Below are 13,962 nucleotides of genomic sequence, written 5' to 3' on the forward strand. Positions count from 1 at the left end.
AAAAAAAAAAAAAAAAAAAAAAAAAAGGACTTCAGAGACCTCACACTGTGCTGTTGACTTGAGCTATGGTATTGTGAGTTACCGTCTGTTTTATTAAAATCTTTTGAGCATTTTTTTTTTTTTTTGGCAGTTCGCGGGCCTCTCACTGTTGTGGCCTCTCCCGTTGCGGAGCACAGGCTCCGGGCGCCCAGGCTCAGCGGCCATGGCTCACGGGCCCAGCCGCTCCGCGGCATGTGGGATCTTCCCGCACCGGGACGCGAACCCGTGTCCCCTGCATCGGCAGGCGGACTCTCAACCACTGCGCCACCAGGGAAGCCCTCTTTTGAGCATTTTTGACAAAACTTCCTCTGTTCTTACTTTATGTTGAAGAGGATGTTGATTGAAATAGACCTTGCTACTTGGGTGTGAATTAAGTAGTCTTCAGTTTGTAGCTGCTGTGATGACAGCAGTTTTAGCTTATCTTTTACTTGCTAGGACAAGAAGCTCTAAAGGTTCCCCAGCTTTGGAAATCAGTCTCCTTGGTAGCAAGGTTTCATGTAAAAGTCTTGGTCTTTTTTTGCCATGCCACACGGCATGCGGGATGTGGGATCTTAGTTCCCTGACCAGGGATCGAACCCATGCCCCCTGCAGTGGAAGCGCAGAGTCTTAACCGCTGTACCACCAGGGAAGTCCCTTGTGCTTTCTTTTTTAAATTGAGAAATAATTGACATATAACATTATACTAGTTTCAGCTGTACAACGTTTTCAATATTTGCATATATTGTGAAATGATCACCACAATGTCTAGTTAACACCCATCACTACACATCGTTACAATTTTTTTTTCTCCTGGTAAGAACTTTGAAGGTTTACTCTCTTAGCAATTTTCAAATATACAGTATTATTAACTATAGTCACCATGATGTTCTTAAACATCCCAGGACTTATTTATTTTGTAACTGGAAGTTGGTATCGTTTGAGCCCCCCCTTCAACCCATTTCACCCATTCCCCCCACCCCCAAGGCTTTTTCTAATGATGATTTTTTTAATGATCCTCTATTCTGCTGTAGGGAATTGATACTGAGAAGCCCATTCTGCAAGTGGACAGCTATGTCTTTGCTGGAGAGTATGAAGGTAGGAGGAAGTCAGATAGATGAAACTCCCTTTTTTTTTTATATGCCTTTCAGAGAAAGTAGCTCTGTTACTTCTCAACAAGTTGCCTTCATGTTTTTCTGCAGACACTCTTGGGACCTGTGTTATCTTTGAAGAAAATGTTGAACATGGTAAGTGATTGCTATGTTGACTCAACTCTTTTTACTCTGAAATATTTCAAACATACTTATGTATGGTGGATATTAAAATTATAAGATCTCATGTACCCCTTGTCTAGCTGTATCAAATCCTCCCTTTTGGTTAGGTAGTTAAAAAACATTCCACATACCTTTGAAGCCCCTTGTATACCCCTCTCCAAACCTACTCCCTTCCTCTGTCTTCAGAGTTAATCACTCTCCTGAATTTGGTGTTTTTCTTTCCTATACCTGATTTTATATTACATATGTATGTATCCGCACACAATAAATAGCACTTTCTGTGTATTTTCACACTTGATATAAGTTATAGCATGTTATACATATTATTCTATGTCTTTTTTCAATTAGAGATGTTTCGAGATTTATACGTGTTGATATATATCTGTTTTCCCTGTTGCTTAAGATTCCATTTGTGACTATACCACAGTTTATTCTCCAATTTATGGACATGTAGGTTGCTTCCATTTTTACCAGTAATTATTAATAACTACTAAAATTTACTGAGTGCTTTCTGTATGTCAGGCACTGTTCTAGGTGCTATAAGTATTAACTCATTGAATCCTCACCACAAGTCTATGAGGTAGATGCCATTGTTATCTTCATTTTATATTTGAAGAAACTGAAGCACAGAGAGGTAAATAACATTCCTGAGGTCATACACAAAATAAGAGGCAGAGCCAGGATTTGAACCCAGGTGGTCTGCTCCAGAGCCCATTTTCATAATTATGCTTATTAACTCACTACAGAAATGCTGCCATGAATACTTTTATGTTTCCTTTTGCATATATGTAAAAATGTCTTGATGAGTGGGTGTACTAGATTCAACCATATGAAATTACCAATTTGGGCCGAATAGCGACAGTTTCATGTGGTTGAACTTAATAGATGTCACTGTGTTGCTTTCTAAAGTGTAGTATCAGCCACACAGTGGCAGGGTGTGGAAGTTTTCCGTGTGCTTCACATCCTTAGCCCAGAGCCTCATCCTCCCTCCTGCCTATGCCCACAGTTTTGATAAAGCTGTGACCCCCAGCAGCAGGTTGGCAGCAGTTTTTTTCTCATCTTCTTTCATGATCGGTAATGTTCTCCACTCCAGTCCGGCTTCAAGCAGTAGGTCTGCCTTTGGTCCTTCACTTTGAGTGGCAGAGTTTTCGACCTCATTACCCTGTAAGGCCAAATTCCTGGCCTCCCTTTCCTGCTTCCGGGCTGGAGCCTAATAGGCCCATAGCTTTAATCTCACTTTGTGTTTCTGTCCCCTAGAGATGTTTGTTGTCTTTGAGTTCACTGTGCCGTCTGTTCTTATGTATTTTATCTGATATTTCTCTGTGCTTGGAGCTGGAGGAATGAGTTAAATCTTTTTTTTTTTTTTTTTTTTAAATCCTGAACTTACTACACTGTCTTGACAGGAAGTAGTTTAACTCTCTAAACTGGAATCATTGAGGCTTAACATGATTATTTGATGGCATCAAGCAGTATAATAGTGTTCATTTTATATTCTAGTGGATGCAGAAGGCAATAATAAAACAGTGCTAAAATATAAATGCCACACAATGAAGAAGCTCAGCATGACAAGAACTCTTCTGACAGAAAAGAAGGAAGGAGAAGAAAACATAGGTTAGTTCACTTAGTTCTCTGAAAATAGGTGATTTGGTATTGGCTTTATGAAACACTGCTGCCAGGATGTTCTTTGTACTTTGTAGTAATAACTATATGTGATAGGTAAAGTATATTAAAATTGAGGGTACTCCATGAAAAGTACCAAACATAGATTTAGAATTGAGTTGAATTCTCACATAGCAGGGGGCACTGGAGACATATAAGAAATTTCTATCTTCTTTGCATTGGAAACGATTGTGAGGAGTTTGTCAAGAAACTTGACATGATTTCAACCCCAGGGAATTCAGCAACTACTTCTCTCTCTCTTTCTCTCTCTCTCTCTCTCATTAAAACTTCTTTGTAAGTGCAGAAGATATGATGATAGCAGTTCTCGATTCCCAAGGAGTAACCCCATAGGATCTCCTGAACTTTTGGCAGATGCAGTAACCTTCCCCAAGATGCTCACAACTGGAAGAAGCTGGCTTTATATGTGGGAGGGACTCTAGGACCAGAGTTGTTAGTCCTGTGTCTCATTCTTAATGAGCATCCATTTAGCCTTCTCCAGTTGCTCGTCATCCCACACTAGAGACCTTAGGCCAGTGCTTCTTGCACCCATAGCAGGCGCACGTTTGTGGAGATGAGCAAATAAACACTTGGTGGTTTAAAAGCCCATTGTTCACCACACCAACCTCTTTCTCTTGCCCTAGGGAATTTGGGACACAGTCAGAATAAAGGTGTTTGTCCACCAAAAAAAAAAAAAAGGCTTATTGCTCAAAGACATATTTGAAACTCTAGTAAATGAGACCCTATTGATGAATATTCATGGTTTGATTTATTGTATTTTAAGGAATAAACATTTGAAGGTACATTAATCATTTAGAAATTAACTATACCAGCTACACGTAACTATATAACAAATCTTTGTTCTTATATATTCCACAATTATCCCTTTTTTTAGGCACTCCAAAAATAATAGGAAGTAGGCACTTGAAGTTCTAGAATGAATTCGAAAGGCAGATACATACCAGATAGCTTAGCTATCATTTAGATATTCTTTTTAAAGGAAGTTATACAATTTCCTCTCCTATAGTTCTTAATAATCTAATAGATCTTTGGGAAGATTTGTGTGTATCTTTCAATCAAATAAATTAGTAACGAACTATTCAAGGCTGTATTGATTATCTGTTGCTGCATAAAAAGTTACCCCTAAACTTAAAGGCTTAAAACGACAACAACAGAACACCATCTTACACGTTTCTGTGAATCAGGAATTGGGGAGCAGCTTAGCTAGGTTGTTCTGGCTGGGGTCTCTCATGAGGTTGCAGTCATTGTGTTGGCTGGGCTGTAGTCATCTGAAGGCTTGAGTAGGGCTGGAAAATCTAATTGTAAGATGGCTCACTCACATAGCTGGTGAGTTTGTGCTGCCTGTTGGCAGGAGGCCTCACTTCCTCACCTCCTCACACTACTGTTTGAGTGCCCTCCTGACACGGCGGCTGGCTTTCCCAGACCAAGTGATCCTTAAGAACAAGGTAGAAGCCACAATGTCTTTTATGAACTATCCTTAGAAGTCACATTCTGTCATTTCTGTGATATCCTATTCCATGTGGGAGGGGACGACACAGGGGCGTGCTTGTCAGGAAGGTGAGGATCATTGGGGACCATCTTGGAGGCTGGCTGCCAAACACGGCAAGATGCTGGAGGCAGAACAAAATAGACAGGAGATGTGGTCCTTACTTTCTAGGAACTTGTACTCTAAAGCATTGAAACAGACATGGATGACTATGACTCGACACCCATTTCACTCAACTTATTTTAAGTATCTGTTATGTGCCAAGTATTATGCTAGATAAGAGTAGGCTTTACGATGGCTTTGAGGTTTTGAACTTGGTGACTAGGAGAATGACGTTATAGCAAGAAAAAACTATGAAGTCAATAGTTGAAGCTGAACTGGAGGGAAAGAACAAATCGATTTTTGAAAGAGGGAGACTTTACAGTAGTAATACATGAGAAAAGATGTGGGATCAACAGTAAGGATGTTTCAACAAACAGCTGCAGAAGAGTTAGTTTATGATGGGGGATAGGAACAGATGGATGCGTGAACAGGGTGACGAGATAGGTTGGTATATCTTACAGCTATCTAACGGAACTTTGAAGGTGAGAGTAAACAGCTTGGGCTATAGGAATTGAGGATCCATTGAAAATACTTAACTGAAAGGGTCATAAGGATGAAAGAAAAAAATGGCTAGCATTATTGGAGCAATTTTTTTTCAAGATTTATTTATTATTTATTTTATTTATTTTTGGCTGTGTCAGGTCTTAGTTGCAGCACACGGGATCTTCGTTAAGGCATTTGGGATCTTTCGTTGCGGCGCATAAGCTCTTCGTTGTGGTGCATAGGCTTCTCTCTAGTTGTGGCGCGCAGGCTCCAGGGTGCGTGGGTTCTGTAGTTTGCAATACACAGGCTCTAGTTGAGGCACCCGGCCTCAGTAGTTGTGGCATGCGGGCTTAGTTGCCCTGCAGCATCTGGGAGCTTAGTTCCCTGACCAGGGATCAAACCCGTTTTCCCCTCATTGTAAGGAGGATTCTTTACCACTGGACCACCAGGGAAGTCCCTGGAGCAATTCTCAATTATGGGAATTCATTGACAGGTAAGGGCTTTGACTGTGAGTATGGAAAGGAACAAAAAATTTTTTCAAGGGTTTTTTTTTGAGAGGTGTCTTATTTCACAATTGGATTTTTCAACTCAAAGTGACAAATAAATGTTGACTCAAGATGATAGAGTGGTATCATCCATTATATTATGAGAACTGAATGGGTAAGGAGAAAGTTGTAGGGAACTGACAAAATTTTCTTCAAGACAAAAGATGGCAGTGGGAGCTTAGTTGTCTCTCAGAATGAGTTGGGAATTGGACTCTGGGAAAAGGGCTTGGAATAGTAACTGAAGTTGATTACTTTTAGTGATTTTGATGATGCATACCCTATAGGCATTCCAAGGTCTCCATGTAAGATGGAAATTACATGATCATTTATCAGTAGGTACAGGCACCATGTTCCTTTCTTTACGTTGGGGTTTTATTTTGATAGATATTCATATGAACAATTAAATTAAAAATATATGTAAGTAACTGAAATTCCTTTTTCATGTTTCTTGGTTTGTCCCCCTGCCTCCTCCATTAGGTGGTGTGGAATGGCTGCAAATCAAGGAAAATGATTTCTCCTGTAGACCCAACATGATTTGTAGTTTTCTGCATGAAAATGAAGAGGATGAAGTTGTAGCTCCAGACCCAGATAAATCTTTGGAGTTGGAAGAGCAAGAGATTCAAATGAAAGATAATTCAAACCTGAGTTATGAACAGGAGAAACCACCGAACTTGGATATAGAGGATTCTGGTCCTCTTATTGATATCCCTTCTTCTGAGACAGAAGGCTCTGTTTTTATGGAAACTCAAGAAACTGCCTTAGAAATCACTCCTAGATGAAATGTTTCTCATAAAAACTAGTCATGAAGTTTTTAGAGTTTTTATATAAAATAACTGGCTTTGTAGTTTTCAGCTCACAATTTTATTATTTTTGTTGGCTATATACACATTTCCAATTATAATATAGTTTAATATACTAGAATCATTAAGGACCAGATACGAGTTTTTAAAAATATGGTTTCAATGACTATAGGGACCCTTCTGTGATGAGTCCTTTAAAATGGGGGTTTTACTAAGGTAAGTGTGAGTTTCTATTGCAGCCATCACAAATTACCACAGACTTAGTGGCTAAAGTGTATTAAGCTACACAAGTGTATTGTCTTATAGTTTTGTAGGTCAGCCATCTGATATGGGTCTCACCTGGGCTAAAATCAAGGTATTTGCAGAGCTTCATTCTCTTCTGGATGTGGCATGGGGGACTCCATTTCCTCATTCATTCAGTTGTTGGCAGAATTCAGTTCTTTGCAGCTGAAGGATCACGGTCCCATTTCCTTGCTGTTGGCTGAGAGCCATTCCCAGCCAAACCACTTCTAGACGCTGCCTGCATTCCTTCACTCATGGTCCCCTTCTCTTCAAAGCCAGCAATGGTCAAGTCCCCCTCAGTCTTTGAATCTCTCCTGCTTCTTCCATAATCCTATTGATGATGGACCCTTCTGCCTTCTTTTAAAGGTCCATTTGATTACACTGGGCATATCTGGGTAACTTCCCTATTTTAAGGTCTATAACCTTAATTCCATCTGCAAAGTCCCTTTTGCCATGTAATTTAAACAGGCATAAAACTGAGAATTATGGCATGAAAATATTTGGGGGGCCATTTTCCAGTCTACCAAAGTCAGTATTACTCCTGAGAACAGAAAAAGAATTCAGAAGTGCTTAAGGGTGAAGGTACAGTTCTGATATTCCAGCTGTAATTTCACTTCTTTCCCACTGAAGAAAGATGATTGGAATTCAGCTGTAACATTCTACAATATTATGGTGGTAACCTAGATCTACCCTAACTTGTATTTTTTAAGTAAATTAGTCACAAACTTTGATACAGGTTGAACTATATGAAATTACCAATATTTGTTTCTGACTATAAAACTCTGCAATTTTATATGGTTTAACCTGGTACTAATAAGTTGAAACACTCCTCACATTAATTATATCTCACAACTGTTGGAGGTGTAACTTTGTTGTGACAGATTAGAGAACTAATGTTCTAGGATGAGGAATTTTTTCCTTCAGTAGGTTTTGTAAATTTTTACTGTTTATTTGGAAAACAACTTACCCTGATTAAAAGCATTTCCAAATCATAAGTGTGTATCCTCCCAATTTTTATATGACTTTAGTGTCAGCTTTTGTTTAATCAAAAGCTTATTTTTTTCTACCAAATGGTATGAAGTCTCTATGTGGAGAGACTGCTAATTACTTGAGCCAGCATCTGGTCTTCCTTTATTTGTTTGTAACAGAATCCCAGAATTTATTCAGGTTAGCAGTGTGCCCAGCTTTCCTCATGTATATGAAAGTGGCCGTATTATCTAGATGTTAGTTCTTCCCAGCTTGATCTATAGTTTCAATGCAATCTGAAATAAAATCACAGCAAGTTTTTTGTGGATATTGTCAAACCAACTCTAAAGTTTATATGGAGAGGGAAAGACCCAGAATAGCCAATACAATATTGAAGAACATAGTAGAAGGACTTCACGACTTACTATAAAACTACAGTAATAGAGACAGTGGGAACTGCTGAAAGAATAGACAAATCGGTCAATGGAAGAGAATAGAGAGCCCAGAAATAGACATACATATAGTAAAATGATCTTAGATCAAGGAGCAAAGGCAATACAATGGAGCAAACATAGTCTTTTCAATAAATGGTCCCGGGACAACTGAATATCCATATGCAAAAGAATGAAGTGGGACCCCCCCATCTCTACTATATGTATATATAGATTTATTCAAAATGGACCAAAGGTCTAAATAAATGTAAGAGCTTAAAATGATAAAACTCTGAAGAAAATACAGGTATAAATCTTTAGAGACTTCCCTGATGGTCCAGTGGTTAAGAATCTGCCTGTCAATGCAGGAGATATGGGTTCAGTCCCTGGTCCGGGAAGATCCCACATGTTGCAGAGCAACTAAGCCTGTGTGCCACAGCAACTGAGCCTGCGCGCCACAACTACTAAGCCCATGCGCCACAATTACTGAAGCCTGCACGCTCTAAGGTCTGTGTGCTGCAACTATGGAAGCCCACATGCCTAGAGTCTGTGCTCCCCAGGAAGAGAAGCCACCGCAATGAAAAGCCCACGCACCGCAACGAAGAGTAGCCTCTGCTCACTGCAACTAGAGGAAGCCTGCGCTCAGCAACGAAGACCCAATACAGCCAAAAACAAAAAAACCTTTTATTATGTTGGATTAGGAAATGTCCTCTTAGATATAACACAAAAATTGCAAGCAACGAAAAAAAAATGGATACATTGGACTTCATCAAAATTGAAAAGTTTGGGCTTCCCTGGTGGCGCAGTGGTTGAGAGTCCACCTGCCGATGCAGGGTACACGGGTTCGTGCCGTGGTCCAGGAAGATCCCACATGCCGCGCAGCGGCTGGGCCCGTGAGCCGTGGCCGCTGAGCCTGCGCGTCTGGAGCCTGTGCTCCGCAACGGGAGAGGCCACAACAGTGAGAGGCCCGCGTACCACAAAAAAAAAAAAAAAAAAAAAAAAAATTGCAAAGGTTTTCGCTTCAGAGGACACTATCTAGAAAATGAAAAAGCCTATTCAATTGGAGAAAATATTTCAAATTATATATCAGATAAGGGACTTGTATGTAGAATATATTGGAAACTATTACAACCCAACAATAAAAAGACAACCCAATTTAAAAATGAGCAAAGATTCGAATAGACATTTTCCTGAAGGAGGTATACAAATGGCCAATCAGCCCATGGAAAAAATGCTCAAAATCGTTTGTCATCAGTGAAATGCAAGTGAAAACCACAATGAGATACTACTTTACACCTGCTAGGATGGCTTAATGAAAAAAGATGGACAATAGCAAATTTTGGAGAGGAATGGAGAAGTTGGAACCTGTGATTAATAGAATAATGCTCTCCCCAAAAGATGCCCATGCCTAAACTCAGGGATCTGTGAATATGTTACCTTATTTGGCCAAAGGGAATTTGCTATATGATTACGTTAAGGATCTTGCGATGGGGGTTATTATTGTGGATTATCCAGTTGGGCCACATGTAATCACACGGGTTTTATAAGAGGGATTCAGAAGTGTCAGAGAGAAAAAGAAGTTGTGGCAGTAGAAACAGAAGTTCAAGTGATGCCTTTTGAAGATGGAGGAATACTAAGGAATGCAAACAGCTTCTATAAACTGGAAAGGCAAAGAAACAGAGTCTCCCTGGAGCTTCTGAGGGAATGTACCCCTACTGACAACTTAATTTTAGACGTGTAAAACTATAGTCTTCGGGCTTCTAGAACACTAACATAATAAATTTGTGTTATGACAAATTTGTGGTAATTTGTTACAGCACCAATAGAAAAACCAATTCCAAACCCTCTTACATTGCTAATGGAAATGTAAAATGGTGCAGACAGAAAATAGTTTGGCAGTTCCTCAAAATGTCAAACATAGAATTACCACATGCAATTCTATTCCTAGAGAACTGAAAACAAAAGTCTACACAAAAACTTGTACATAAATGTTCAAAGCAGCATAATGCATAATAGTATAAAAGTGGAAACACAAATGTTCATAAATTTTTGAATGGATAAACAAACATGGTATATCCATAGAATGGACTATTATTCAGTCCTAAGTAAAGAAATTAATGTACTAAGAAAGAAGTACTGATACATGTTACAACACAAATGAACCTTAAACATGGACACTTATGAACATAGTAAGTGAAATAAGCCAGATACAAAAGGCCACATATTGTATGAATCCATTAATATGGTATGTTCTCAATAGTCAAATCTACGGAGACATAGATTAGTGGTTGCCAGGGGTTGACAAGGGTGGAAAGTGGAGAGTGCTACTCGGTTATGAGAGGGTGATAAAAATGTTTTGGAATTAGTGGTGATGGATGTACATCTTTGTGAATATACTAAAAGCCAAGAAATTGTACACTTTACGGGGTAATTTATGGTATGTGACGTATACGACAACTTAAACATTGGGGGGAAAATAACAATCAGAAGTGTTATTTTCTGCATACATTTTATGTGCCAGGCACTGTGGCAGTTATAAACTCTGTTTATAAACTCTGCCTCACTGATCTCACAGTTTTGTCAACGGTGCATATTTCACATTGATAATTTTAGTGACTATGAGTACCTACCATGCCACCAACCTTTCTAGCATCCTGGAGGATTCCCAGATGAATAACACCTGGTCCCTGAATATCTGAGTCCAGGTATACACATGAGACAGGCTGGGACCTGGGACCATTTCCTGCAGTGCTGCAATGCTTGCACCTGAACAAACGTCTCCTGGAGTAACAAAATACAAAGAAACTATAAGAGACTAAAAATATGTGCATGCACAGTTGGGGCAAATTATGGGCAAGAAACAAAAAGATCAGAAAAACCCCATTGCCACTTCTGCAGAGCTGGGTGCAAAGGGAGCAAAAGCAGGGTACTGCGCATGCCCCCTGCAACCAACACCACCAAATGCATGAGCAAACCACCTAAGCTACCCCTCCAGCCCACTCCTGGACACACACTACCCTCACCCCATATAAGGAACCAGCTCACCTGCGCCCCACCCCCTACCTTCGGGAACTAGCAAGGGAACCTGTTACTTGGTTTTGCTCCTTCCTGCAGCCACAGAAGCCCCCCAAAAGCCTTGTCTGAATTTCTTGACTGGTCTCTTACCAATTTCTATTGATTGGGGAAGGCCGAGAACCCTGGTCTATCACACACAGGTGTGTACATCAAGCTCCAAGAGGAGCCTGTTGATTTCCGGAAAAGAGCCAAGACAAACACCGGTAACCAAGGAAACAGAACGCTATTTCATCTCAAACGGCCGCCAGCGCCTCCAAGCCTCCACGTCGGCGGCGGTGCCAGGAAGTGACGTCACGCCCAAGTTCCGGTTCCTCCTCGGTCGTTGCGCTGCCGTATCTCCTGTAACCCTGCGGTGCACGTGCGTGCGCCAGGTGGGCGCTGTGGTAGCATGGACGCTTTGGATCGAGTTGTGTAAGTGCAGTGGGTTCTTTCCCCGGGTAACGTTGGGGAGAAGGGCCTCTGTAGCGGGACGGAGGAGTAGCGCCTCTGCCTCCCGCTCCTCCTGGCCACGCTCCTTCCTCACACCCGTTGCCACTCCGTGCGGATGTATCCACTAGTTTGGGTTTCCGTCTGTTGGGGCGGCCTGCGGGGAGACGGAGAGCAGGGAAGGCCGTGTGTGGGAGCCGCGGCGTGGAGGTGGCACCGAGGCGTTGGCCGCTTTTATCCTAGACAATAAGAAGTGTCTCGGCTTCCGCAGAAGTGAGAGGAAGGTGAGAGAGGTGTTCTGGCCACAGAACACCTGACTGAGGTGCTCTGAGCACAGGCCTGGGAATGTGACAGATTTAGGTGACAGTCCGGGCCCGTCCACTTAAAGCTATGCGACTGGGCCATTTAGTCCCCCTAAGTCTCAGTTTACTCTGTAAAATAGCGTTCATAATAGTCGCACTTCATAGAACTGTGAGGAATATTTGCGAGAATGTATGTAAAGGCTTTGCGGCAGCACGTAGAGATGCTCATTAGCTTTTTTTCTTTTTCCCAAACTTGTACACTTCTCTGAGTTATCCTTGGGTAATGTCTGCTTTATATTAGTCCAGAAAATGTTTATCGATCTCATAAATAGTTCTGCTGTTATTTGCTATGGGTTTCTTGCGTTTTACCTGGGTTAACATGTAATCAAAAGGACAAATTATTCTTTTGGTTATTAAATCAGCGATTTTTGCACATGTGCTGAATATTCCTCTGCAGGTGCGGGGACCGCAAAAATGAGTAAGACTAGTTTACTGTCTCATTGTGGGACAAACAGCTAATAAAACGTACAAGGTGTTATTTTCATTAGTTGCTGGTTAGTCAGAAGCAATAAAGCACGTGGAATATAGAACATATAGCACTTTTATTGGGTTATAGACACACTAAATCTCTCCTGGTTTGACTTAAAAAGTACTGTGTATCTTTATCAACCAGTAAATGATTAGAAGCTTTAAATGTGCTTGACATTTTATCTGGTGAATTTTTAAAGTCTGCATGGTAAGGTAAGTTTGTGCATATTCTGTTTTGCTTTTACTTCACGAAGTGTCCGTGGGACTGGAAGGAGGGAGGGTCATAGTTATTTAAGAGAAGAGGAATTATTTCAGCAGATGGCAGAGAACTGTTGGAAAATCAAGATTCTCACCGTAGTGTAAGCAGAGGTGAACAGAGTGTATAAAAACATTCTACTCCTGCTGTCACATCATACAATCAGAATAATGGATTTGTTTTCCCTTCATATCTTGCAGAGTGATTGGTCTAGGTTAGTTTTTTTTTTAATGCCTTTTGTATTTATTTTTTAATTTTTTGGCTGCATTGGGTCTTCGTTGCTGCGTGCGGGCTTTCTCTAGTTGTGGCGAGAGGGGGCTACTCTTCGTTGCAGTGCGCGGGCTTCTCATTGCAGTGGCTTCTCTTAGTTGCAGAGCACAGGCTCTAGGTGTGCAGGCTTCAGTAGTTGTGGCACACGGGCTCAGTAGTTGTGGCTCGTGGGCTCTAGAACGCATGCTCAGGAGTTGTGGCGCACGGGCTTAGTTGCTCCGCGGCATGTGGGATCTTCCCGGACCAGGGCTCTAACCCGTGTCCCCTGCATTGGCAGGCGGATTCTTAACCACTGTGCCACCAGGAAAGTTCTATCTCTTTTTAAATAAAAGGTTTAGAAAACAGTAATAAAAGAATGCTGGGAATATAAAAATGGGAATCTTTTTAAAGACCATATCTAATAAAATTAACACTTACTTAACAGTAATAGCTGAATATCTTTTACTAATATTCCCCTAAAAAGTGAGATTTTGTTTAGTGGTGGAATCCTAACTGATAAATGTCATGTAATGTCTCTGTTGATTTTTAAGAATTTGCACATAAGTCATGGTTTTGTAATATGAGGAACATGTTTTAAGTTGTTATGAATTGTGATTTTTCTGAATAGAAAGCCCAAAACAAAAAGAGCCAAGAGATTCCTTGAGAAAAGAGAACCGAAACTCAGTGAAAATATTAAAAATGCTATGCTGATTAAAGGGGGCAATGCAAGTTCAACAGTGACACAAGTACTTAGAGATGTGGTACGTATATATATACTTACTTTTTAAATGGTGTTGAAATCATTTTAGGAAATTTTTAGCATACTAGTTGGACTGCCTGAGAAATACATAGGTAAGTTTGGCTTGCTTTAAGAAATGCTAGCCTTAGAGAAAAGCTAACGTCTCACCAAGGCACTGACTACTGGTTTTCCTTACAGCAGCTAGTTCCCTTAGTAAATTTCACCTGATTTCAATTACTAGCATTTGATTTACTCACATTTCAGGAACATATCTAATTTGTAAAACGAGGTAACTGCATATTACTATCTATTCTTTCAACAATACC

At 40.6% G+C, this 13,962-nt stretch overlaps 2 protein-coding genes across 3 annotated transcripts in view; both read left to right on the forward strand.

Annotated features, from left to right (window-relative positions):
- The window catches only part of GTF3C6 (general transcription factor IIIC subunit 6), a 9,317-nt gene extending 1,661 nt beyond the window's left edge, over window positions 1–7,656 (forward strand). Inside the window, exons 3-6 of the mRNA XM_029223856.1 lie at window positions 1,050–1,113; window positions 1,218–1,262; window positions 2,787–2,900; window positions 6,060–7,656. Of these exons, the coding sequence (XP_029079689.1) occupies window positions 1,050–1,113; window positions 1,218–1,262; window positions 2,787–2,900; window positions 6,060–6,361 (525 nt within the window). The 3' untranslated portion in view covers window positions 6,362–7,656. The remainder of the gene's footprint in view (window positions 1–1,049; window positions 1,114–1,217; window positions 1,263–2,786; window positions 2,901–6,059) is intronic.
- Window positions 7,657–11,455: 3,799 nt separating this feature from the next.
- Window positions 11,456–13,962, forward strand: part of RPF2 (ribosome production factor 2 homolog) — a 39,269-nt gene continuing 36,762 nt past the window's right edge. Inside the window, exons 1-2 of one of the 2 annotated variants that reach the window (XM_029223928.1) lie at window positions 11,456–11,547; window positions 13,526–13,658. In XM_029223928.1, coding sequence (XP_029079761.1) covers window positions 11,525–11,547; window positions 13,526–13,658 — 156 coding nt within the window. In that variant the 5' untranslated portion in view covers window positions 11,456–11,524. Of the gene's footprint in view, window positions 11,548–13,525; window positions 13,659–13,962 lie in introns of those variants that run through there. The other variant, XM_029223929.1, reaches the window with a different exon arrangement.

Source organism: Monodon monoceros, unplaced genomic scaffold (genome assembly GCF_005190385.1).
Source record: "Monodon monoceros isolate NGI ecotype Baffin Bay Population unplaced genomic scaffold, NGI_Narwhal_1 Super_Scaffold_15, whole genome shotgun sequence".
Lineage (NCBI taxonomy): Eukaryota > Metazoa > Chordata > Mammalia > Artiodactyla > Monodontidae > Monodon > Monodon monoceros.